The sequence below is a fragment of the Bombina bombina genome, chromosome 1 (assembly GCF_027579735.1).
Source record: "Bombina bombina isolate aBomBom1 chromosome 1, aBomBom1.pri, whole genome shotgun sequence".
Taxonomy (NCBI): Eukaryota; Metazoa; Chordata; class Amphibia; order Anura; family Bombinatoridae; genus Bombina; species Bombina bombina.
Genome location: NC_069499.1, coordinates 194,499,180 through 194,524,415, shown reverse-complemented (window position 1 = coordinate 194,524,415; position 25,236 = coordinate 194,499,180). Strand labels below are relative to the sequence as shown.

Sequence of the window (25,236 nt, the reverse complement as noted above, 5' to 3'; positions counted from 1 at the left end):
TTTGACTATTTTAGATTAGAGCAGCTAATGTTATATTCCTTCAGTATGTGCTTTAGTGTACATAATGTATTGGCAGAAAGTATATATTCATCACCATTTGATTATGTTTTTCTTGGGAGCTGGTTATCAGTAGCTTCAGAGTACTACAATTATATTTATCTTTCTGGATTGAGGAGTATAAATGTTCATTACTATTTAGGATGGTACCCTTTTATTAGAGTGTTGTATTTTTTTCTTTTCCAGTTCAGATCTTTTTCCTTGTTCAGTCCTTGTCAAGTATATTTTTAGGTTGAATTTTTTTTATTCTCTGTGAAAACTCATATATAATATATTGATGACTTTGTAAACTTATTTACCTTATGCATAATTATATTGTACTTCTGCTTCTGGCCCTGGCAACATTTTGTATCATCTTATTTAAATGTGTCTGTCAATCAAATCTTCATAGGAATGATGTGTTTTGAAGCAAGTTCACCATCTTTCTTTTAAAGCTGATTATACTTAAAGGGACATGAAACCCAAAATTTTTCTTTCATGATTCAGATTAAGAATACAATTTTAAACAACTTTTTAATTTACTTCTATTATTTAATTTGTTTCATTCTCTTGTTATAATTTGTTGAAGGACCAGCAATGCACTTACTGGTTTCTAACTGAATACATGGATGAGCCAATGACAATCTGTATATATATATATATGCAGCCACCAATCAACAGCTAGAACCTAGGTTCTTTGTTGCTCCTACACTTACCTAGATAAACCTTTCACCAAAGGATAACAAGAGGAGGAAGCAAATTAAATAATAGAAGTAAATTGGAAAGTTGTTTAAAATTGTATTCTCTTTCTGAATCATGAAAGAAATTTTTGGGGTTTCATGTTCCTTTAAGTCTTATAGAAGTATCTGAATTTTGTGTTTTGCACTGTTTAGAATTAGACTTTGGTCTTGCTGTTACAGAATCCTTAATATGGTCAACTTGAATCATTTTTATGTTTGTGTTTTTTAACGCTTTTCCTCAAGTATAACGTTTTTTATATTCTTTGGTACTGTTCTTTATAGCAGTTTATTCTTGTAAGGCCGAGACTTTATGTTTTAGATTATGTAAGGTAGCTATATGATTTAAACAAAGATATGGAGTATTCATATGGATTTAAAATATACGTAACAAAAATCAGAAAATAAAATCAAAAAATCACAATACTCCTCTGTCTATGTAGCAGCCTCACAGAACTCATCCTAGTCAACAAAAAGCTAAAGTAGAAATAAAACTAATGCAGAACTATTGTTTAATACCTGCAAAGGGAATAAACACATAATTAAATTGAGCAGCAGAACAGTAATGCACTACTGGGAGCTGAACACATCTGGTGAGCCAACGACAACAGACAAATGTGTGTAGCCAATCATTACCTAGCTCCCAGTAGTGCAGGACAAAGGCATAACTAGAAACCACAGGGCCCAGGTGCAAGAATCATTATTTTTATGATTGGCTGCGCCGGCTGTAACTTTCGTGGGTGGGTGGTTGGGTGCGTGGGTTGGATTTGAGCGCTTACGTTTGTGCGTTTGTGCGGTGGCTAATATTCTGAATTGTCTTGTCCTTCCTGTTCACCACTGGGGATTAACAAAAAAAATGATTACAATATCTAAGCCTACTTTAATAAGTTTGCCACACTATTGTATTTAAAAATAAATCTTCTCTATTCATTGTTACTGCATGTTTTATTATATTTTATAGGAAAGTAATCATGGGTCAAAGGAAAAGTAGCTTTTCTATGTAGTCACATGATTGTTGTTGCATAATTTATCAAATAAAACCTGTAGACTGTAAGCTCTTTGGAGCAGGGCCCTCCTCCTCCTGTACTAGTTTTGTAATGTATTTGCTTCTATATTGTTTGTTCACTGTCCAATTCTGTTTGTCTAAGAAGAGAAGGGTATTAGCCTCCCATAGATTCTGCTTACTCCCAATGAGTAATTATATGACAAGTTAACCTGATTTAATTTAAGTTATTGAGGTTAGAAATAAGGAAGTAGTTTACACCACATTTGTCAGCTTGATCTAAAATATATGTCAGTAAATCCTAAATGTATTTGGCTTATCTCCTATGTAACAGATCCATTTGGAAAGTGCTGACCACTGAGATTGGTGAAAGAGATGGCCCATTTCAGATTACTATTGAATATACATCTTGTGAAGTGAAGACAAATACGCTACTTGTCCTGGACTCCCTAAATCTCAAAAATTGCTTTAGTAGTAAGTTCATAATTTTCAATAGTTTTTTTTTTACTGTGTTAAATTTCAATTTTCTTCTTGTTTGAATAGTAAAAAATAGTGCATAGATGGATTAGTACTAAATTATTGCCTAATTTTTCTTATGTTTCATTATTCTATTAAGTATAAATGTCTTGATTCTGTCTCCTGTCTTAGTGAATGCTCCCTGTTTTTACAAGCACACCTCCAGGTTTTGGAAAACAAAAATCATAACTAATTTTACTATTTAAGGGTAGTATACTAAAATACTGAAACACAACACTACAGTAAGTAATACCTCCATTGCTCAAAATTCTGCATATCATCGTCACTGTTTTTAAAGAAACAGTTTAATCAAGATTAAACTTTCATGATTCAGATAGAGCAGGCAATTTTAAGGAACTTTCTGATTTACTCCTTTTCTTCGTTCTCGTGGTATATTTATTTGAAAAAGCAAGAATATAAGCTTAGGAGCCGACCCATTATTGGTTCAGCACCTGAGTAGCGCTTGCTGATTGGTGGCTACATTTAGACATCAATCAGCAAGTGCTACCCAGGTGCTGAAGCAAAAATGGGCCGGCTCCTAAGCTTACATTCAAATAAAGATACCAAGGGAACGAAAAAAAATTGATAGTAGGAGTAAATTAGAAAGTTGCTTAAAACTGCATGCTCTATCCAAATCGTGACAGTTTAATTTTGACTAGACTATTCCTTTAAGGTTCATCGTTATCTTTTAATAAATTTGCTTTAGGCTGTGCACACTTTAATTATATATAGTATACAGAGGTGGAAAAAACAGGAGTTTACTAGTCTGAAGAGAAATGCTCTTAGTCTAGTGAAAACCATTAGTAGTCCCCTGAATGTTCCAATGTTTTACTTGAATGCAATACTAGTGTATGTATGTATGTATGTATGTGTGTGTGTGTGCGAATATATATATATATATACAGTATCTCACAAAAGTGAGTACAACCCTCACATTTTTGTAAATATTTTATTATATCTTTTCACATGACAACATTGAAGAAATTACACTTTGCTACAATGTAACGTAGTGAGTGTACAGCCTGTATAACAGTGTAAATTTGCTGTCCCCTCAATATAATTCAACCCACAGCCATTAATGTCTAAACCGTTGGCAACAAACGTGAATACACCCCTAAGTGGAAATGTCCAAATTGGACCCAATCGCCATTTTCCTTCCCCGGTTTCATGTGACTCGTTAGTGTTACAAGGTCTCAGGTGTGAATGGGGAGCAGGTGTGTTAAATTTGGTGTTATCGCTCTCACACTCTCTCATACTGGTCACTGGTAGTTCAGAATGGCAAAGAACTCTCTGAGTATCTGAAAAAAAGAATTGTTGTTCTACATAAAGATGGCCTAGGCTATAAGAAGATTGCTAAGACCCTGAAACTGAGCTGCAGCATGGTGGGCAAGACCATACAGCGGTTTCACAGGACAGGTTCAACTCAGAACAGGCCTTCGCCATGGTCGACCAAAGAAGTTTAGTGCACATGCTCAGTGTCATATCCAGAGGTTGTCTTTGGGAAATAGACGTATGAGTGCTGCCAACATTGTTGCAGAGGTTGAAGGGGTTAAAGGCATGAATTACTGGAACAATGTCCTGTGGTCCGATGAGACCAAGATAAACTTATTTGGTTCAGATGGTGTCAAGCGTGTGTGGCAGCAACCAGGTGAGGAGTACAAAGACAAGTCTGTCTTGCCTACAATGAAGCATGGTGGTGGGATTGTCATGGCCTGGGCCTGCATGAGTGCTGCCAGCACTGGGGAGCTACAGTTCATTGAGGGACCCATAAATGCCAACATGTACTGTGACATACTGAAGCAGAGCATGATCCCCTCCCTTCGGGACTGGGCCGCAGGGCAGTATCCCAACATGATAATGACCCCAAACATACCTCCAAGACGACCACTGCCTTGCTAAAGATGCTGAGGGTAAAGGTGATGGACTGGCCAAGCATGTCTCCAGACCTAAACCCTATTGAGCATCTGTGGGGCATCCTCAAACGAGAGGTGGGGGAGCGCAATCTAACATCCACCAGCTCCGTAATGTTGTCATGGAGGCGTGTTGTCACATGAAAAGATATAATAAAATATTTACAAAAATGTAAGGGGTGTACTCACTTTTGTGAGATACTGTATATATATATATATATATACAGTATATATATATATATATATATATATATATATATATATATATATATATATATATATATATATCAAAGTTCAGAAATGAAGGGCACTCTCAGGGTTTGTGAAAAATGCGTGTCAGCAAAATATTCTCTTTAATTCTTCTCAGTAGCAATATTTAATGGTCGACATTTCGGCTCTCGCAGAAGCCTTCATCAAGACGAGTCAAAACTCAAATCGGCTATCAGCCGTGCTCACCGGACAGGGGAAAAAAGTTTTTTCCCCTGTCCGGTGAGCACGGCTGATAGCTGATTTGAGTTTTGACTCGTCTTGATGAAGGCTTCTGCGAAAGCCGAAACGTCAACCATTAAATATTGCTACAAAGAAGAATTAAAGAGAATATTTTGCTGACACGCAAGTTTCACAAACCCTGAGAGTGCCCTTCATTTCTGAACTTTGTTTTGTATATTGTTGTAGGACTGCACCCAGGTACTGGACTACTTACCAAGGTTGGAGTGCTGGAACACCCGCTGACACAATTATATATATATATATATATATATATATATATATATATATATTATATATAAAATTAGCTATGTTGTGTACCATACTTTTGGTTTTCCCTTCAAGTTAAATAGAACATTTCTACTGAGAACAGGAGTAGGCTCATTTAAATCTCACTCAATTAACCCTTTTAGGGCCATAGAACTGAGTATTTTCTAAGTATTATTGGATACATATTGCAAAACAAAAAGAAAAAAATAGAGGCAGCACACTAATAATAATTTATAATAATAATAATAATTTGCGATTTATATAGCACTTTTCTCCCTGTGAGACTCAAAGCACTTTACAAATATACCAACACAAGACATAAAAGTTAGGAGTTTCTGAAGGTCAGATAAGAGGACTGAATACCTGATGGAAGATGTGGGTCTTTAGCTTTTTTTTAAAAGTCTGTAAGGACGGTGCCTCTCTGATTGTGCACAGTAAAGAGTTCCAGAAAGTAGGGGCAGAGTGGCAGAATGCTCTGGAGCCTGCGTTTGTCCTTATTCTTGGCACTAAGTGGAGGGATGTGTTGGCTGACCTAAGTGAACGGAAGGGGATGTAGGGTGTCAGGAGCTCTTTCAGGTACTGTGGGCCTTGGTTGTTAAAGGCTTTGAAGGTCAGCAGGCCAATTTTAAAATATGTTCGCCATTTAATAGGAAGCCAATGCAGGGAGTGGAGATCTGGTGTTATGTGGCAGGAGCGAGTTTGATTGGTCAATAGTCTGGCTGCTGCGTTTTGTACTGTCTGAAGGCGATGGAGTTTTTTTTTTGGGAGGCCCAAGTAAAGTGCATTGCAGTAATCTAGCCTAGAGGATACAAATGCATGGATTAATGTTGGCATATCATCCGGTGGAATTAAGTGTTGTATCCTGGCTATGTTTTTCAGATAAAAGTAGGCAGATTTCATTACAGAGGAAATCTGCTGTTTAAAAGATAGTCCAGCGTCAATCAGCACTCCGAGGTTTCGTACCTTTGCTGAACTAACGAGTTCAGAGCCTACAAGCTCCAGGCCAGTTGGGTGATTGTGGGATATTTTTGATGCCCGGGGTCCCCTCACCAAGAGTAACTCTGTTTTGTCCGGGTTCACTTTGAGACAGCTAGCATTCATCCATTCTATGAGGTCTGTTAAGCAACTGTTTATGCGGCATGCTGGGTCTGTAGTATCTGGAGCAAAGGAGAAGTAGAGTTGTGTGTCATCAGCGTAACAATAATACCTTAGGCCATGTCGGTTAATGATGTCCCTCAGTGGTAGTAAGTAAATTGCGAATAGCATGGGAGACAGGATAGATCCTTGTGGAACTCCGCAGGCCAGTTCTGTTGGTGCTGATGAGCTTGATCCTGATATTACTCTCTGTGATCTACCAGCGAGGAAAGATTTAAACCAGTTAAGGACTGTGCCTCCTAGACCACAGATGTACTCTTATTCAACTTCTGGAGACTCAATATTATGTTTTACTGAGACCTCTCAGATTCCTGTAGTAATGCATCTGAAGCCCAACATTCAGGGGAGAGAGCTTGCACTGGGTGCACTGTGTGCAGCTTGTGAAACACTTGAGAGGATACCAACAGCATGTCCCCTCACTATGCCCTTTCCATTGATGAGATTCAGAAATTTTAGGAGCAGGTTCTGGTGTGATTCCAATATTTTAGCAACTGGTTCTCTAACTTCTCTATAATACTTTCTAAACTTTAGAAACAGGTTCTTAAGAACTGGTGAGAACAGGCTGAATCCCACCACTGGCCTTTTCATAACCCTTATGAGGTGCCTCCAGGTGTAAAAAAAGAGAATGTGATTATTAGTAGAAGTACGAACACCTAATCAATTCATCTTTTTTGGAGCAAGCGGCGCAATCTGAATCTTTAAAGGGACATTAAACACTTTGAGATAGTAATATAAAATTATAAATCATATACATAAAAAAAATCAGCAGGGGGCGGAGCCAACTGCCAAAGCGACCAGACGCACACTGCAGGAGCTCCCAGAGTTAAGATAGATTTTGGGATGTTTTCCCCCTAAAAATTTGGAATATTTGTGAAATATAGTCTAATCCCCCAACTAAGCATTCAATCTCCAGTCTCTGGAAACTCTGGAAGCCCCATCTACATATATTTTTTGGCTACGGCTGGAAAGAACCATGAGGCAGCGGCAGCCGACACTGAGGACGACAGTCTCATAGTGGGAAACCCTGTGCAGTCTTTTCCGCTAGCTGTAAGGATGGACAGGGCGCTGGAGGATGAGATGTGCGACTTGCTGAAATACCACCTATCTGCAATGCACGAACTACTTACACAGTGGCGCCGGACAGTGACTGAGGAAAAAATCTCCCAAGATGGCGCAGTTTAACTACTGCACATTGCTAATCATATTGAGCCTTGCGATCAGAGCGCCGCCAACCAGAACTTGCCTAAGTTTCGTGAGGATAAAACCTCCCTTAAAGACCTCCCTATGAGACACCAGCTATTTCCACAGCTAGACAACATGAAACCGACTAGACTCCCTCCCAAAAACGGAAACCTTATACCTGAGTACTCACTCGTTGCGGGAGTTGGGAGTGACATTGCCAGCCCAGACTTGGGGATGCAAACGGAGGGGACGGCTGCAGCGGTGGACTGCAGAGGTTGCCCCATAGCCAATAATAGTAACTCTCAATCTATGACCCATAGTCCTACATTATCTACTTGGGCACAGACCATGGGCGATGCAACAGATAGTCAACTGCTCTTGCCGCTAGAAGATACCGGAAAAAGTGGAATGTTGCACAGGAGACGTTGCGAGGATGAAGTCTGTGCCTTTGCAACAGCTGATAGATATTTCAAGAGACATCCTGACGCTTTTGGGGTGCATTGGGAGGCAGATGTTGACATTCTTCCAAAAGATGGTATAGGATAGCTCCCACATCTAATACAATTTGTCCCACTGAGCTGACTTGGAACCTATACTAACTTGTTTGAGAACAAAGCTGATTTTTGTGTGACAGAATTCTATCATGAGACTTTTATGATTACAGGTTATTTTCTCTAATTGGATATAGTATCATGTGGTCAGTTCCTAAACGAGCATGTTATTAGGTTAATTTTCATTACTGCTGTTACAATACTTGTTTGCTCTTTTCTTTGTGCTCATCACACTAACTTGACTAGTTTCCAGAATCTCTAATGTGTGTGCATGTGAATATCTAATTAGGAAGAATTCCCTTAAGGTTATGTAGCTCAATTTATCTAAGTCATTCAGTGTTTACACAATACACATATGGCACTAGTATATATATATATATATATATTGATTGACATCTGAATACCATGTTTTCTTTTAGGTTTACAGATAACAAGTTTATTAGTTCTATTTGTGTTTCCCCACCATGTTTGTTAGGTATCATAGCGTTTTAGGGCTGGTGTTCCTGCGCTGATTTGGGTTAACTACTAGAGGGTACATGAGATCATTGCAGACACTATACCCACTGTATGTCCTAGGGATGTTCATCTACACATATATTCCGTACACTTTAATATTTCCTGATAACTCAGATTGTTCCATATATATTCTTGGTCTACACAGATAACTATGATAGAGGTCTGTACATTTTTGGGATCTAATAAGCTTTCTAGATGTCATTACAGCCGATCCCATACTACCTAAGTTGCCATTTTTAAAATAATGTGTTCTTCTTCACTGATATCTATATGTGTGTTAAAGGTGGGAGTTTATTTGCTGCTTGATAGGTAAAGTAACTCGATGTTAATACTATCTAGGTCTAGACACGTGATTCGCCCTGTTGTGTGACATAGGGCCCATGTCCACGCGATAGGGGGATCTGATTTAGTATATATGTCTTTTACATATTACACCATAGTTCAAACATGCAAGATGTAATTCAGCGTGTTTTATGATATAGGATAGTTTGCTAGCTTGATCTACCTGCCTAAATAACGCTGCAGCACCCTTTCCCATATTATTTTTCCACATGATGTTCTATCAGTAAGGTTATAGTATAATATTGTCTTTCAAGGTTACAGTTGAGACATAGGTCTCCTTTTCTATGATGATAGATCTAAATTGCATAGGCTTTAGTTATTGTTTGTATTATTTTGATGTAATGTCTCTATCTGCCCTGATAGGTATTCCACCACTTGCTATGTCATATGTTATAGCCGTGTGTATGTATATTACCACATATCCTGGTTTCAATGGAGTCAATGAACCGGTGTTTCTTGTTCAGTGTATATTTGCAAATCTATCTACACATTTACAAATTTTGATGTGATCCGCCAATTTACTATACACCTACTTGAGATTTGCTCCGTTTAGTATAATATCATCTTTTAAATGTGACAGCTGAGACATAGGTCTTCTTTTCTATGTTGTTAGATTTAAATTACTTAAGCTTCATGTATTGTCTGTACCATTTTGATGTAACGATTTTTTCAATTAAATTGGGTATTTTTGATGTGGCCATAAATAGCCCTCCCCCCGCTCATATAGCCTACTGGTTAGGCCTAGGGACACAGATCCCCTACGACACCCTTACTTTAATTTCAACGTGTTCATTACTAGTATGTAATTTATATACCCCCCTTTACCCTTTAAAATGAGGTGTTGTTCCCATAGGCTTTATTACTAAATTTCTCTTGCAATTGGACTGAAAATGTGATTGCCTTTTTTCTTTTGTGTTTATATATTTGGCTGTTGATAGATAATTCCATACGAACGAGAGATATGTTTACTTAATTGAGCATAAACTGTTATATTCATGTTTTGCAGCATATTTTATGTATATTTCTCAGATGTCATAGATTGTTTGTATGCCTTATATTCAAACCTCAATAAAAATATAAAAAAAAAAAAAAAAATCTGCAATATACTTTCATTATTTATTTTGTTCCCTTTACCTGTAATTTAATTCTGAAATTGTGAGCTTTTCAGTTCCTGTTAGAAATTGAAGTACAGAACATGGTTACATTCCACACAGCCATTGGCTGCACACTCTAGTGACCTATTTATAGCTGTCTCTTATAGGCCACAGCATAGAAGGTAACCTAAGTTACAACATGGCAGCTCCCATTGTTTTAAAGACACTAAAACTTTACTTTTATTTTGTCAATATTTAAACAGCTAATGAAACTTTAAAAAATACATCTACATGTTATTCCCAGACTTATCTTTCCTTTAAATGCATCATTCTATCTAGCATTTATTTAGTGTTTAACGTCCCTTTAAAGGGACACTCAAGCAAAATTAAACTTTCATTATTCAGATAGAGCATGCTATTTTAAACAACTTTCCAAATTACTTCATTTAACAAAATGTGCACACTCTTTTTATATTTAAACTTTTTGAGTCACCAGCTTCTACTGAGCATGTGCAAGAATAAGTGTGTATGCATTTGTGAATGGCTGATGACTGTCACATGGTACGTGTATGCATTTCTGATTGGCTGATGGCTGTCACATGGTACAGAGGGAGTGGAAAAAGACATAACTTTTAAAATTGTCAACAAAAAAATCTACTACTCATTTGAAGTTCAGACTAAGTGCTATTGCATTGTCTTGTTATCTTGCATTTATTGGTTATGCAAATCTACTGTGTTGACTGGTCCTTTAAGTAATCAAAATTTAACTTAATTTTGTAATTTAGATGCAAGTGACACACTGGCAACACATTGTTTGTATCACATATTTTTAACATCAATACTTATGAGGGTCTCCTTTAAAAGGATTTTTAATATGGAAAACTCTTTAAATATGTAAAGTTTTGTATTAAACTACAACGTTGGATTACATTCAGTAAATCCAAATCACTCATCATGAAAAAAAGGTTTTGTTTCATTCTTCATCTAGCCATGGGGTCATTTGGAATCTGTTTGTCTTCGACTCCTTATAGGGAAAAGTCTTCAGGGCAGCAGCTTAAACTTAAAGGAACAGTCTACTTGATTTTTATTGCTTAAAAAGATAGCTAACACCTTTACTACCCATTCTCCAGCTTTGCACAACTAACATTGTTATATTATAACCTCTAAATCTCTGCCTATTTCTAAGCACCTGCAGGCTGCCTCTTATCTCAGTGCTTATTTTTAGTCAGACAGTGGTATTTCAGATGTGCCATATATACAATATCGTGCTCACTCTTGTGGAGTTATTCAGGAGCCAGCACTAATTAAAAAGCACTGAGATAAGGGGGCAATCTGCAGAGGTTTACATACAGGGTAATCATAGAGGTAAAAAGAATATCAATATAACAGTATAGGTTATGCAAAACTGGGGAGTGGATAATAAAGGTATAATCTATATTTTTTAATAGACTGTCTCTTTAAAGAAAGTAAAATAGTATCTAGTGCTACTGCTACAAGCCAGCAGCAGCACAAAATGGGTCAGGATTGTCAAGAACAAAAGTGAAGCTCAAATTCTTATTTGCTGGTGGGGGTGGGGGTAATCAGCTGCGTGGATATTGTTGGTTCTCAATTGGATAGTGTAAAAATGTCAATTTAGAGCCTTCCCTACCTGCAGAAAAGCATTTTCTGACTTAAGAATAATTATTGTAATCGCATTAATGAATCAACTGAATTTTGTCACATGAGTTCCTTTGTTTTAAATCAATAAATCATTTTTTTTTGTATTTGTTAAAATCTGAACGTATTTAATCTCTCATTTATTCTAAAAATGTTAAATGGTGCTGAAAGGGACATTAAACTCATGTTATTCATTATTTTCCTTACTTTACCTATAAAATACCTCTGTATATTGCTTTAGTTCCCTTCCACTTCAACAAATTAGAGCATGTAATTTTTGCACTATAATGTCACTTTCCTTATCACATTATAGTTGTAGTCTAGCCTCATTTAGATTTCACAGGCAGACATAACTGGACGTGAGATGCATTTCTCAGCTTAGAAACTCATCATCCTCTCATTATTTACTATTTACTAAGATAGTGCTTTAATTTAGATTAGCCCGGTAAGGTGATATATGTTGCTAATTAAAATGATTGATTTTCTAAAAACTAACAATTCTGCAAGGTTAATATTGTGTCACCGAGCTATCAGTATGATGCTAAATAAAGTTAAAGGTTAGGCCTTCTATCAGTTTAAAAATGTAAACTTGAGGAATTCCAGAATACAATACTCATTATTACCCGTGTTAGAGTGATCACATGTTTGTAATTACATATTGATTTTACTGAAATTAATGGAAATCTCCCATAAAGACTGTTTTCATGACAAAACACCTTTTACTCCAATAGTAAATTATTTTGAAAATATAAAAGGGGAGAATTGTTGTTAATGATTGTGATCATTTTGCTAACAAGTGTTACCGGCTAATGTAAGATATGCAACATTTTACAAAGAATATGTTATCACATTTCCTGATTTTCTTTTTTGTTGAGAGGGGAAAATCAGGGGAGAGTTTAGAGTGTGTGTAGATTATCCTGAGTTACTTTGGAATATGTAAAATCTAAGAATACTAATCCCATTTTACATTATTTGATTACTGCAAATCCCTTCTACCTTTCAACAGATTTATCCCCAATCCATTCTATATTAAATGCCTCTGCAAGACTAATTCTTTCTCTTGCTACTCGTTATCTGCTTTTCCTCCATGTAAGCTTCCACACTGGCTTCTATTAGCTTTAAGGGTTGGGTACAAAACACTAATACCATACCTTTTACATAAAACAACTAAACTTTCATGATTCAGATAGAGCATGCAATTTTAAACAGCTTTCCAAATTACTTCCATTAACACAATGGGGTGTAGTTATCAAGCCGTCTACTTTTCTGCCTTCACCGGCCCAATACGCCCGCCTAAGCTCGCCTACCTTTGCCGCCGCGGACCTTAAATACGTTCGCCTAAGTTATCAAATAGAGCTGTCAAAAAGCCGCGGGGCGATGAGCAGCGGACTGTGAGAGTTATCACTCATCCGATCTCGCTGCTCTTCGGCTTTTTCCCAGCTTTATTGCTAGCCTGTCACTAAGCACTCACACTAAACTACACTGTTCTATCCCTATACCGGCGCCCCCGGAGCCTCCCGCAACTCAATAAAGTTACTAACCCCTAAACCGCCGCTCCTAGACCCCGCCGCAAGTCTTATAAATGTATTAACCCCTAAACCGCCGCTCCTAGACCCTGCCGCAACTCTGATAAATGTATTAACCCCTAAACCGCCGCTCCCAGACACCGCTGCCACCTACATTATACCTAGTAACCCCTATCCTGCCCCCCTACACCGTCGCCCTCTATAATAAAGTTATTAACCCCTATCCTGCTGATCCCGCACCTCGCCGCAACTAAATAAATAGTTTAACCCCTAAACCGCCGCTCCCTGAACCCGCCGCAACCTATATTAAACCTATTAACCCCTATCCTGCCCCCCTACACCGTCGTCACCTATAATAAATTTATTAACCCCTATCCTGCCCCCCACTACACCGCCGCCACTGTAATAAAATTATTAACCCCTAAACCTAAGTCTAACCCTAACCCTAACGCCCCCCTAACTTAAATATTAATTAAATAAATCTAAATAATATTTCTATTATTAACTAAATTAATCCTATTTAAAACTAAATACTTACCTGTAAAATAAACCCTAATATAGCTACAATATAAATAATAATTATATTCTAGCTATCTTAGGATTTATTTTTATTTTACAGGCAACTTTCAATTTATTTTAACTAGGTACAATAGCTATTAAATAGTTATTAACTATTTAATAGCTTACCTAGCTAAAATAAACTGAAATTTACCTGTAAAATAAATCCTAACCTAAGTTATAATTACACCTAACACTACACTATACTTTAATAAATTATTCCTATTTAAAACTAAATACTTACCTGTAAAATAAACCCTAATATAGCTACAATATAAATAATAATTATATTGTAGCTATCTTAGGATTTATATTTATTTTACAGGTAACTTTGTATTTATTTTAGCTAGTCAGAATAGTTATTAAATAGTTATTAACTATTTAATAACCACCTAGCTAAAAGAAATACAAAATTACCTGTAAAATAAATCCTAACCTAAGTTACAATTAAACCTAATACTACACTATCATTTAATTAATTAAATAAACTACCTACAAATAACTACAATTAAATACAATTACATAAACTAACTAAAGTACAAAAAATAAAAAAAGCTAAGTTACAAAAAATAAAAAATAAGTTACAAACATTTTAAAAATATTACAACAATTTTAAGCTACTTACACCTAATCTAAGCCCCCTAATAAAATAACAAACCCCCCCCAAAATAAAAAAATGCCCTACCCTATTCTAAATTAAATAAAGTTCAAAGCTCTTTTACCTTACCAGCCCTTAAAAGGGCCATTTGTGGGGGCATGCCCCAAAAAGTTCAGCTCTTTTGCCTGTAAAAGAAAAATACAACCCCCCCAACATTAAAACCCACCACCCACATACCCCTAATCTAACCCAAACCCCCCTTACAAAAACCTAACACTAATCCCCTGAAGATTATCCTACCTTGAGTCGTCTTCACTCAGCCGAGCAGCGATGGAACCGAAGTGGACATCCGGAGCGGAAGAAGTTAATCCTCCAAGCGGCGCTGAAGAAATCTTCCATCCGATGAAGTCATCATCCAGGCGGCGCTGAAGAAGTCTTCTTTCCGGGCGATGTCAGCTTCCAAGAGGCGCTGAAGAGGTCTTCTATCCGGGCGATGTCATCTTCCAAGCCGGGTCTTGAATCTTCCTCCCGCCGACGCGGAACCTCCTTCTTCACCGACGGACTACGACGAATGAAGGCTCCTTTAAGGGACGTCATCCAAGATGGCGTCCCCTCAATTCTGATTGGCTGATAGGATTCTATCAGCCAATCGGAATTAAGATAGGAAAAATCTGATTGGCTGATGGAATCAGCCAATCAGATTGAGCTCGCATTCTATTGGCTGTTCCGATCAGCCAATAGAATGCAAGCTCAATCTGATTGGCTGATTCCATCAGGCAATCAGATTTTTCCTACCTTAATTCCGATCCTATCAGCCAATCGGAATTGAGGCGACGCCATCTTGGATGACGTCCCTTAAAGGAGCCTTCATTCGTCGTAGTCCGTCGGTGAAGAAGGAGGTTCGCGTCGGCGGGAGGAAGATTCAAGACCCCGTTTGGAAGATGACATCGCCCGGATAGAAGACCTCTTCAGCACCTCTTGGAAGATGACATCGCCCAGATCGAAGACTTCTTCAGCGCCGCCTGGATGATGACTTCATCGGATGGAAGATTTCTTCAGCGCTGCTTGGAGGATTAACTTCTTCCGCTCCGGATGTCCACTTCGGTTCCATCGCTGCTCGGCTGAGTGAAGATGACTCAAGGTAGGATGATCTTCAGGGGATTAGTGTTAGGTTTTTGTAAGGGGGGTTTGGGTTAGATTAGGGGTATATGGGTGGTGGGTTTTAATGTTGGGGGGGGTTGTATTTTTCTTTTACAGGCAAAAGAGCTGAACTTTTTGGGGCATGCCCCCACAAATGGCCCTTTTAAGGGCTGGTAAGGTAAAAGAGCTTTGAACTTTATTTAATTTAGAATAGGGTAGGGCATTTTTTTTATTTTGGGGGGATTTGTTATTTTATTAGGGGGCTTAGATTAGGTGTAAGTAGCTTAAAATTGTTGTAATATTTTTAAAATGTTTGTAACTTATTTTTTTATTCTTTGTAACTTAGCTTTTTTTATTTTTTGTACAAAGTTACCTGTAAAATAAATATAAATCCTAAGATAGCTACAATATAATTATTATTTATATTGTAGCTATATTAGGGTTTATTTTACAGGTAAGTATTTAGTTTTAAATAGGAATAATTTATTAAAGTATAGTGTAGTGTTAGGTGTAATTGTAACTTAGGTTACGATTTATTTTACAGGTAAATTTCAGTTTATTTTAGCTAGGTAACTATTAAATAGTTAATAACTATTTAATAGCTATTGTACCTAGTTAAAATAAATTGAAAGTTGCCTGTAAAATAAAAATAAATCATAAGATAGCTAGAATATAATTATTATTTATATTGTAGCTATATTAGGGTTTATTTTAAAGGTAAGTATTTAGTTTTAAATAGGATTAATTTAGTTAATAATAAAAATATTATTTAGATTTATTTAATTAATATTTAAGTTAGGGTGGCATTAGGGTTAGGGTTAGACTTAGGTTTAGGGGTTAATAATTTTATTACAGTGGCGGCGGCATAGTGGGGGGCAGGATAGGGGTTAATAAATTTATTATAGGTGGCGACGGTGTAGGGGGGCAGATTAGGGGTTAATAAATTTATTATAGGTGGCGACGGTGTAGGGGGGGCAGATTAGGGGTTAATAAATTTATTATAGGTGGCGACAGTGTAGGGGGGGCAGGATAGGGGTTAATACATTTAATATAGGTTGCGGCGGGTTCAGGGAGCGGCGGTTTAGGGGTTAATAAATTTATTATAGTTGCGGCGGGGTCAGGGAGCGGCGGTTTAGGGGTTAATATGTATAGAGTAGCTTGCGGTGGGCTCCGGGAGTGGCGGTTTAGGGGGTAATAACTTTATTTAGTTGCGGCGGTGTAGGGGGGACAGATTAGGGGTGTTTAGACTCGGGGTACATGTTAGGGTGTTAGGTGCAGACAGCTCCCATAGAAATCAATGGGATGTCTATCAGCAGCGAACTTGTACTTTCGCTATGGTCAGACTCCCATTGATTCCTATGAGATCCGCCGCCTCCAGGGTGGCGGTTTGAAAACCAGGTACGCTGGGCCGTAAAAGTGCCGAGCGTACCTGCTAGTCATTTGATAACTAGCAAAAGTAGTGAGATTGTGCCGCACTTCTGTGCGGAACATCTGGAGTGACGTAAGAATCGATCTGTGTCAGACTGAGTCCGGCGGATCGAAGTTTACGTCCAAAAATTCTACTTTTGCCGGTCTCGAGCCTTTGATAACTAAGGCGAATCAGCCTCGCCACAAATGCGCTGCGGAATTCCAGCGTATTTGAGGTTGACGGCTTGATAACTACCCCCCAATATGTACAGTCTTTTTATATTTATACTTTTTGAGTCACCAGTTCCTACTGAACATGTGCAAGAATTCACAGAATATATATATATATATATATATATATATATGCATTTGTGATTGGCTGATGGCTGTCACATGATAAAGGAGGAGTGGAAATAAACATAATTTTGAAGTTCAGACATAGGGGTAGATTTATGAAATGTCAGACGGACATGATTCGCTGTCGGCATTTAACATTGCACAAGCATGTCTGGTGAAATGCTTGTGCAATGCCACCCCCTGCACATACGCGGCCAATCGGCCACTAGCAGGGGGTGTCAATCATTCCGATTGAGGTGGCAGATGAGTTAAGGAGCAGTGGTCTTATGACCGCTGCTTCTAAACTTTTGTATCCGGCGAGCAGCATTATAAATCTACCCGTAAGTGCTATTACATAGTCTTTTTAACATCCATTTGTTGATTATGCAAATCTGCTGTATTTACTGTTCCTTTAACTCCCTTGACATGTTCTGTTCTCTGATTCTGATTTCCTTTTAGTCACCCTTCTAAAATTTCTTATGTTAGAACTCTAACCTATCTATTCAGGAAATCCTAAAACCCAAATCCCTAAAGTCCATACTAACAGACCCCTCTAGGATTGTACATTCTATATGGAGCAAGGAATCCAAACTGTTGTCTCATTACATGCATCCATTGCTTTCCTATATTTATTTTATCCCTGTCTCACTTTCTTGAAAAACTGTGGAATATGTAATATTACAAATATTATTATTACTAGGCAACAAGCCTGCCCAGAGGGCAGTCTATTTAAAAAAAAAAATACAAACCCCAAAGCTAATGTTACAAAAAATAAAAAATGTAAAATTACAGAAAAAATAAACAAAGCTATCCAAAATTAAAAATGTAAACCTAAACTAATACCCCTATAAAAAATCCCCCCCCCAAATAAAAACAACCTCTAATCTAATACTAAACTACCAATAGCCCTTAAAAGGGCCTTTTGTAGGGCATTGCCATAAGTTAAACAACTCTTTTACTTAAAAAATTACCAATAACCCCCTAACAGTAAAACCCCCCATCCAACCAACCCCCCCAAAATAAAAACAACTAAGTCTAAAAAAACCTAAGCTACCCATTGCCCCTAAAGGGGCATTTGTATGGGCATTGCCCTTAAAAGGGCATTCAGCTCTTTTACTGCCCTTAAAACAGCAATCAGCTCTTTTACAGCCCAAAAAAACACTAGTCTAAAAAATTAAAAACAACCCCCAAAAATAGAAAAGTAAGTCTAAGCCCCAAATAGGTACTCACCGTTCCTGAAGTCCGGTGGTAAAGGTCTTCTTCCAGGCGGCTCCATCATCTTCTATCTTCATCTGGAGTGAAGGCGGTGCAGAGCGGAGGTGCGAAGCAGTCTTCCTTGATGAGCGGATCCAGAGCGGTGGTCCTTAGCGGCGATTCTCAGTGGCAGTCAGTCCTCAACGGTCCTCTTCATCCGATCTCCAGCATACACTAAAAATTGAATGGAAGATAATGCAATGAATTTTGGGGTACATTGTATTCCTATTGGCTGAAATTTTGAAAGAAGCCAATATGATTAGAGCTACTGAAATCCTATTGGCTGTTCAATTCAGCCAATAAGATTTCAGTAGCTCTCATCCTATTGACTGATTTCAAAATTTCAACCAATAGGAATGCCAGGTACCCCAATAAATATGTAGTACCTTGCATTCAATCTTCAGTGTGCGATGTACGATCGCATGAAGAGGAGCCTCCAAGCCGCTGAGGACCGCCCCTGCTGCAGCCCGCCGCGAGGATCTGTGCATCGGGGAAGCCAGCTCCGCACCTCCACTCTGCGCCACCTTCACATCATCATGAAGATGATGGAGCCGTCTGAAAGAAGGCCTTCCCCGCTGGACTTCAGGAACGGTGAGTACCTATTTGGGGGTTAGACAGGCATTTTTATTTTATTTTTCATTTTCTTATTTTTAAGATTAGGGATTTAATGGGCTTGTAATAGAGCTGAATGCCCTTTTAAGGGCAGTAAAATAGCTTAATGCCCTTTTAAGGGCAATGCCCATATAAATGCCCCTTAAGGGGCAATGGGCTGTGTTAGTTTTTTATATTTTTGAGGCTTTGGTGGGTGGGGTTTTTTTTACTGTTAGGCGGGACTTAGTATTTTTTAAATGTAAAAGAGCTGTTTAACTTAGGGCAATGCCCTACAAAAGGCCCTTTTTAGGGCTATTGGTAGTTTAGTTTAGATTAGGGGGTGTTTTATTCTGGGGGGGCTTTTTATTTTTATAGGCATTAGGTGTAATTTTTTTTATTTTTGATAACTTTGTTTATTTTTTTCTGTAATTTTAGAGTTTTTTATTTTTTGTAATTTTAGATTAATTTTTTTGTAATTGAATGTTAGGTTTTATTTTTAAATTAATGTTAATTTTTTTTATTTTAATTGTAACTTAGTATTGGCGTTAATTTAGGTGGTATTAGGTTAGGGGGCTTAGTTATTACATTAGTTATTTGCATTGTAGGGGGTTGGCGGTTTAAGAGTTAATAGGTTAATTAAGTTTATTGCGTTGTGGGGGGGTTGGCGGTTTAGGAGTTAATAGGTTATCTAGGTTTATTGCGATCTGGGGGGTTGGGGGTTTAGGGGTTAATATTTTAATTATGTTATTTGCGTTGTTTAATTTGCAGATTAGGGGTTAATTACTTTATTATTTTGCGATGTGGGGGTTGGCAGTTTTATTTGCGTTGTTTAATTTGCGGCTTAGGGGTTAATTACTTTATTATTTTGTGATGTGGGGATTGGCGGTTTAGGTGTTTTTTATACTTTGTGCGGGAGGTTAGTTTTTTTTTGTTATACTTCGTGCGGGCGGTTATGTTTTTTTATTATTTCGTGCAGGCAGTTAAGTGTTTTTTTTTTCATATCTTGCAGGCGGTTATGTGGTTTTTTTTGTTTTTTTTGTTTTTTTTAAGGCTTCGTATGCCTACGCTGCATCCAGGTGGATTCCGAAAATGGCAGGGTAGTGAAAGAATCCATTGCTGCTTCCAGGTGGATTCTTTTGGCTGCTCGCGCAGCCAACATTCTTTTGGCTGCCTCACTCAGCCAACATTCCTTTGAGGATACGTGCGCAACTGGCAACATCGACAGATACGTTACAAACGCGATTATAGTATAGATTAGTGTTATTATTATTATTATTATTATCAGCTGTTTAGTCTTTATATCCTGCTATTATTTACCAAAAAATCTAAAAAACAAAAATCAAACAGAAAGTTGATTAAAATAGATTACTGAATAAGGAATATGAATAGACCTAGCTCACTTTGTATAACCACAAGAGAAACCTCATATAGGAAAATATCGTGGTGGTGGTGGGACAGGTCAGGGATAAGAGCGAATAAAGAAAAATATAGTATATAACCTATCAACCCCTTGATGTTTAAGCAACTTTAAAAAGTAAAGTCTCTACAACTCTCCAGATAAAAGATACAGTATAAATCAAAAAAGTGCGCTAAAAAGCAACAACATCAGCCAGATGGAAATCAAAAATAATAATAATTTATTACTGACAATCGGCTAGATTACGAGTTTTTGTTGGTAATGGTGTGCGGTGTTAATGAGCATTTTTTTCTCAGCACTCACTTAAGACAACGCTGGCATTACAGGTTTTATTTAAACCCGGCGTTAGCCGCAAAAAAGTGAGCGGAGAGCAAAATTTAGCTCCACATCTCACCTCAATACCAACGTTGCTTACGGTAGCGGTGAGCTGGTAAAACGTGCTTGTGCACAATTTCCCCATAGGAATCAATGGGGGAGAATCGGCTGAAAAAAAACACCTGCAAAAAAGCAGCGTTCAGCTTCTAACGCAGCCCCATTGATTCCTATGGGAAAATACTTTTTATGTCTACACCTTACACCCTAACATGAACCCTGAGTCTAAACACTCCTAATCTTACACTTATTAACCCCTAATCTGACGCCCTCGACATCGCCGACACCTGCATTTTATTATTAACCCCTAATCTGCCGCTCCGGACACCGCTGCCACCTACATTATCCCTATGAACCCCTAATCTGCTGCCCCCAACATCGCCGACACCTACTTTTTTATTTATTAACCCCTACTCTGCCACCCCCCAATGTTGCCGCCACCTAACTACACTTATTAACCCCTAATCTGCCGCCGACAATGTCGCCGCCACTATAATAAAGTTATTAACCCCTAAGTCTAAACCTAACCCTAACTTAAATATAATTTAAATACATTTAAATACATCTAAATAAAATTACTATTAGTAACTAAATTATTCCAATTTAAAACTAAATACTTACCTATAAAAAATCCTATTGGCTGATCCAATCAGCCAATAGGATTGAGCTCGCAATCTATTGGCAGTTCCAATCAGCCAATAGAATGCAAGCTCAATCCTATTGGCTGATTGCTTCAGCCAATAGAATTTTTTCTACCTTAATTCCGATTGGCTGATAGAATTCTATCAGCCAATCGAAATTGAAGGGACGCCATCTTGGATGGCGTCACTTAAAGGTACCGTCATTTAGTGTTAGTCATCGGATGGAAGAGGATGCTCCGCGTTGGATGGCTTGAAGATGGACCCACTCCGCTCCGGATGGATGAAGATAGAAGATGCCGCCTGGATGAAGACTTCTGCCCATCTAGAGGTCCTCTTCTGCCCGGATCGGATGAAGACTTCTGGCCGCCTGGAGGACCACTTCTGCCTGGTTGGGTGAAGACGTCTCAAGGTAGGGTGATCTTCAAGGGGTTAGTGTTAGGTTTTATTAAGGGGGGTTGGGTGGGTGGGTGGGTTTTAGAGTAGGGTTGGGTGTGTGGGTGGTGGGTTTTAATGTTGGGGGGTATTGTATTTTGTTTTACAGGTAAAAGAGCTGATTACTTTGGGGCAATGCCCCGCAAAAGGCCCTTTTGAGGGCTATTTGTAATTTATTGTAGGGTAGGGTTTTTTATTATTTTGGGGGGCTTTTTATTTTATTAGAGGGATTAGATTAGTTGTAATTAGTTTTACATTCTTGTAATTTTATTATTTTCTGTAATTTAGTGGGGGTTTTTCCGTACTTAAGTTTATTTTATTTAATTGTAATTAATTGTAGTTAATTTAGGTAATTTATTTAATTATAGTGTAGTGTTAGGTGTAATTGTAACTTAGGTTAGGGTTTATTTTACAGGTAAATTTGTACTTATTTTAACTAGGAAGTTATTAAATAGTTAATAACTATTTAATAACTATTGTACCTAGTTAAAATAAATATAAAGTTGCCTGTAAAATAAAAATAAACCCTGAGATAGCTACAATGTAATTATTAGTTATATTGTAGCTAGCTTAGGGTTTATTTTACAGGTAAGTATTTCGTTTTAAATAGGAATAATTTATTTAATTGTAGTAATTTTTTTAGATTATTTTAAATTATATTTAAGTTAGGGGGGGTTAGGGTTAGACTTAGGTTTAGGGGTTAATACATTTAATATAGTGGCGGCGACGTTGGGGGCGGCAGATTAGGGGTTAATAAATGTAGGTAGGTGTCGGCGATGTTAGGGACGGCAGATTAGGGGTTAATAAAATTTAACTAGTGTTTGCGATGCGGGAGTGCTGCGGTTTAGGGGTTAATATATTTATTACAGTGGCGTCGATGTCCGGTCGGCAGATTAGGGGTTACAAAATTTATTTAAGTGTTTGCGATGTGCGAGGAACCTCGGTTTAGGGGATAATGGGTAGTTTATGGGTATTAGTGTACTATTTAGCACTTTAGTTAAGAGTTTTATGTTACGGCGTTAGCCCATAAAACTCTTAACTACTGACTTTTAAATGCGGTATCAGTCTTGACAGGAGAGGGTCACGCTCGTGATTTTGTTTGTGAGTGGTATTTGAACACTATAATTTGTTTGAGGTATGTCTATGTATTTATGCTGATGAAGGGGTTGTGAACCCCGAAAACGTTCCAATAAATTTGTTTGTGAAAGTCCTGCGAGTGCATTTACATTTGTTTCATATGCTTTCTATATCTGCACCCAGGCTGCTATATCTTGGTGGGCTGAACTGGAAATAGGTTTGATATATATATATATATATAGACTCTGTCCAGAAAAAAAGTAAAACAACAATCTTCAGGTGGAAGGAGCTCTAGGCAATAAGCTGCAAGCGGCATGTATATTGCAGTCTTAAGATGTATTTATGTCAGGGTGCCAGGAATCAGACTGAGACAAGAAGTGCAACAATAATCGCACCTTTATTCATAGCAAAAAGTAATAAAAAGTCCACAAGTCAATTAACAAGCCAGGAGTCAAAACCAGAGCTGGTAGTCAGATGAGCCAAGTCAGGAGCCAAAGCGAATAGTCAGACGAGCCGGAATCAGTAACAAGGAAAACAGCAAAGTCAGGAGTCAGGAGCCAAAGCGAATAGTCAGACGAGCCGGAGTCAGGAACAAGCCAGGGATCAGGAACCAGGAAGGAAGTCAGGCAGCCAGGTAATACACAGGAACTTTCACAAACAGGTCTGAGACAACGCAAAGGCAAAGCAAGTGATGACATCACAATTCTGAGACTGCATCCTGTCTCACATGGATGATGCACACCAGTCTGGCCATAAAAGGAATGGTAGGAAATGAGCAGCATCCCCCACAATGCACCATAGTCAGGAAGACAGGTGAGTAAAATGGCTGCCAGCAGCACATGGCAAACAGGGAAAAAACCCTGACAGTTCCTTCCCCTCAATGACCCCTCCCCCGCAGTAGGACAAAATGCTTATTGGGGAAATGGGCATGAAAGGCACAGAGGAGGGCGGGAGCATGAACATCAGAGGAGGGAACCCAAGAACGCTCCTCTGGACCGTAGCCCCTCCATGGAACCAAATACTGTACACGGCCCCTGGACATACGAGAGTCAATAATGCTGCGGACCTCATACTCCTCATGGTTGTCAACAAAGATAGGACGGGGACGAGGCAACACAGTGGTAAACCGATTACAAACCAATGGCTTCAAGAGGGAGACATGAAAAACATTGGAGATGCACATAGCAGGAGGAAGGTCAAGAGCGTAGACCATAGGATTAACCCGTCGGAGTATTCGAAAAGGACCAACATAATGGGGAGCCAATTTATTGGAAGGCACACAAAGGTTCAAGTTGCGGGAGGACAGCCAAACTCTCTCACCAACCTGGTAGGAAGGTGCGGGCAGATGCCTACGATTAGCCTGGAACTTTTGGCGCTGCATAGAACGAAGAAGGCAATCCTGAATCTGCACCCACATGGAACGGAGTTGCCGGAGATGCTCCTCCAAAGCCGGAATACCCTGAGACATGAATGAATCAGGCAACAAGGATGACTGAAACCCATAATTCGCGATGAATGGGGATAACTTGGAGGAAGCATTAATAGCACTATCATGAGCAAACTCTGCCCAAGGTAACAGTTCAAACCAATTATTGTGGTGATCTGAGACATAGCAACGGAGGAACTGTTCCAGAGCTTGATTAGACCGTAGCCCCATTGGATTGAGGGTGATATGCCGAGGAGAAGGAAAGCTGGATCCCCATTTGAGCACAAAAGGAACGCCAAAATCTGGAGACAAACTGGCTACCCCGGTGTGACACTATCTCCTTGGGTAACCCATGTAAACGGAAGACCTCCCGGGCAAAAAACGAAGTAAGCTCCTGAGCGGTAGGCAGCTTCATCAAGGGAATGCAATGTGACATTTTAGAAAACGGTCAACCACCATAAGGATAACAGTATTGCCATTGGAAACAGGGAGCTCGACAATGAAGTCCATGGAAAGATGTGTCCAAGAACGCTCACCATTAGCAATAGGTTGAAGAAGACCCACAGGAAAACGTCGAGGAGTCTTATTCTGTGCACAAACTGAGCAGGAGGCAACATACGCAGCAATATCAGAACGAAGACCTGGCCACCAGAAATGTCGAGTGACAGACCAAATCATTTGGTTCTTGCCTGGGTGACCTGGGGCTTTAGGATAGTGGTAAGTGTGCAAAAGTTTAGTTCAAAGATTCTCAGGAACAAAACACTTACCACTAGGTTTCTCAGGAGGTGCATTGGTTTGTGCAGCCAGGATCTCCTCCCCCAAGGAAGAAGTCAAATTAGTATGTATGGTAGCCAAAATATGGTCAGGAGGTATAACAGGAGTAGGTACAGACTCCTCCTTGGACAGAGGCAAAAATTGTCGAGAGGGCATCAGCCCTAACATTCTTACTACCAGGAAGGTAGGAGACCACATAATTAAACCGAGAAAAAATAGCGCCCATCTGGCCT

General features: G+C 38.6%; 1 protein-coding gene across 1 annotated transcript in view; it reads left to right on the top strand.

Annotated features, from left to right (window-relative positions):
• LTK (leukocyte receptor tyrosine kinase) overlaps positions 1-25,236 on the top strand; it is a 400,559-nt gene that overhangs the window by 239,183 nt on the left and 136,140 nt on the right. Inside the window, exon 5 of the mRNA XM_053697813.1 lies at positions 2,111-2,250. Within this exon, the coding sequence (XP_053553788.1) occupies positions 2,111-2,250 (140 nt within the window). The remainder of the gene's footprint in view (positions 1-2,110; positions 2,251-25,236) is intronic.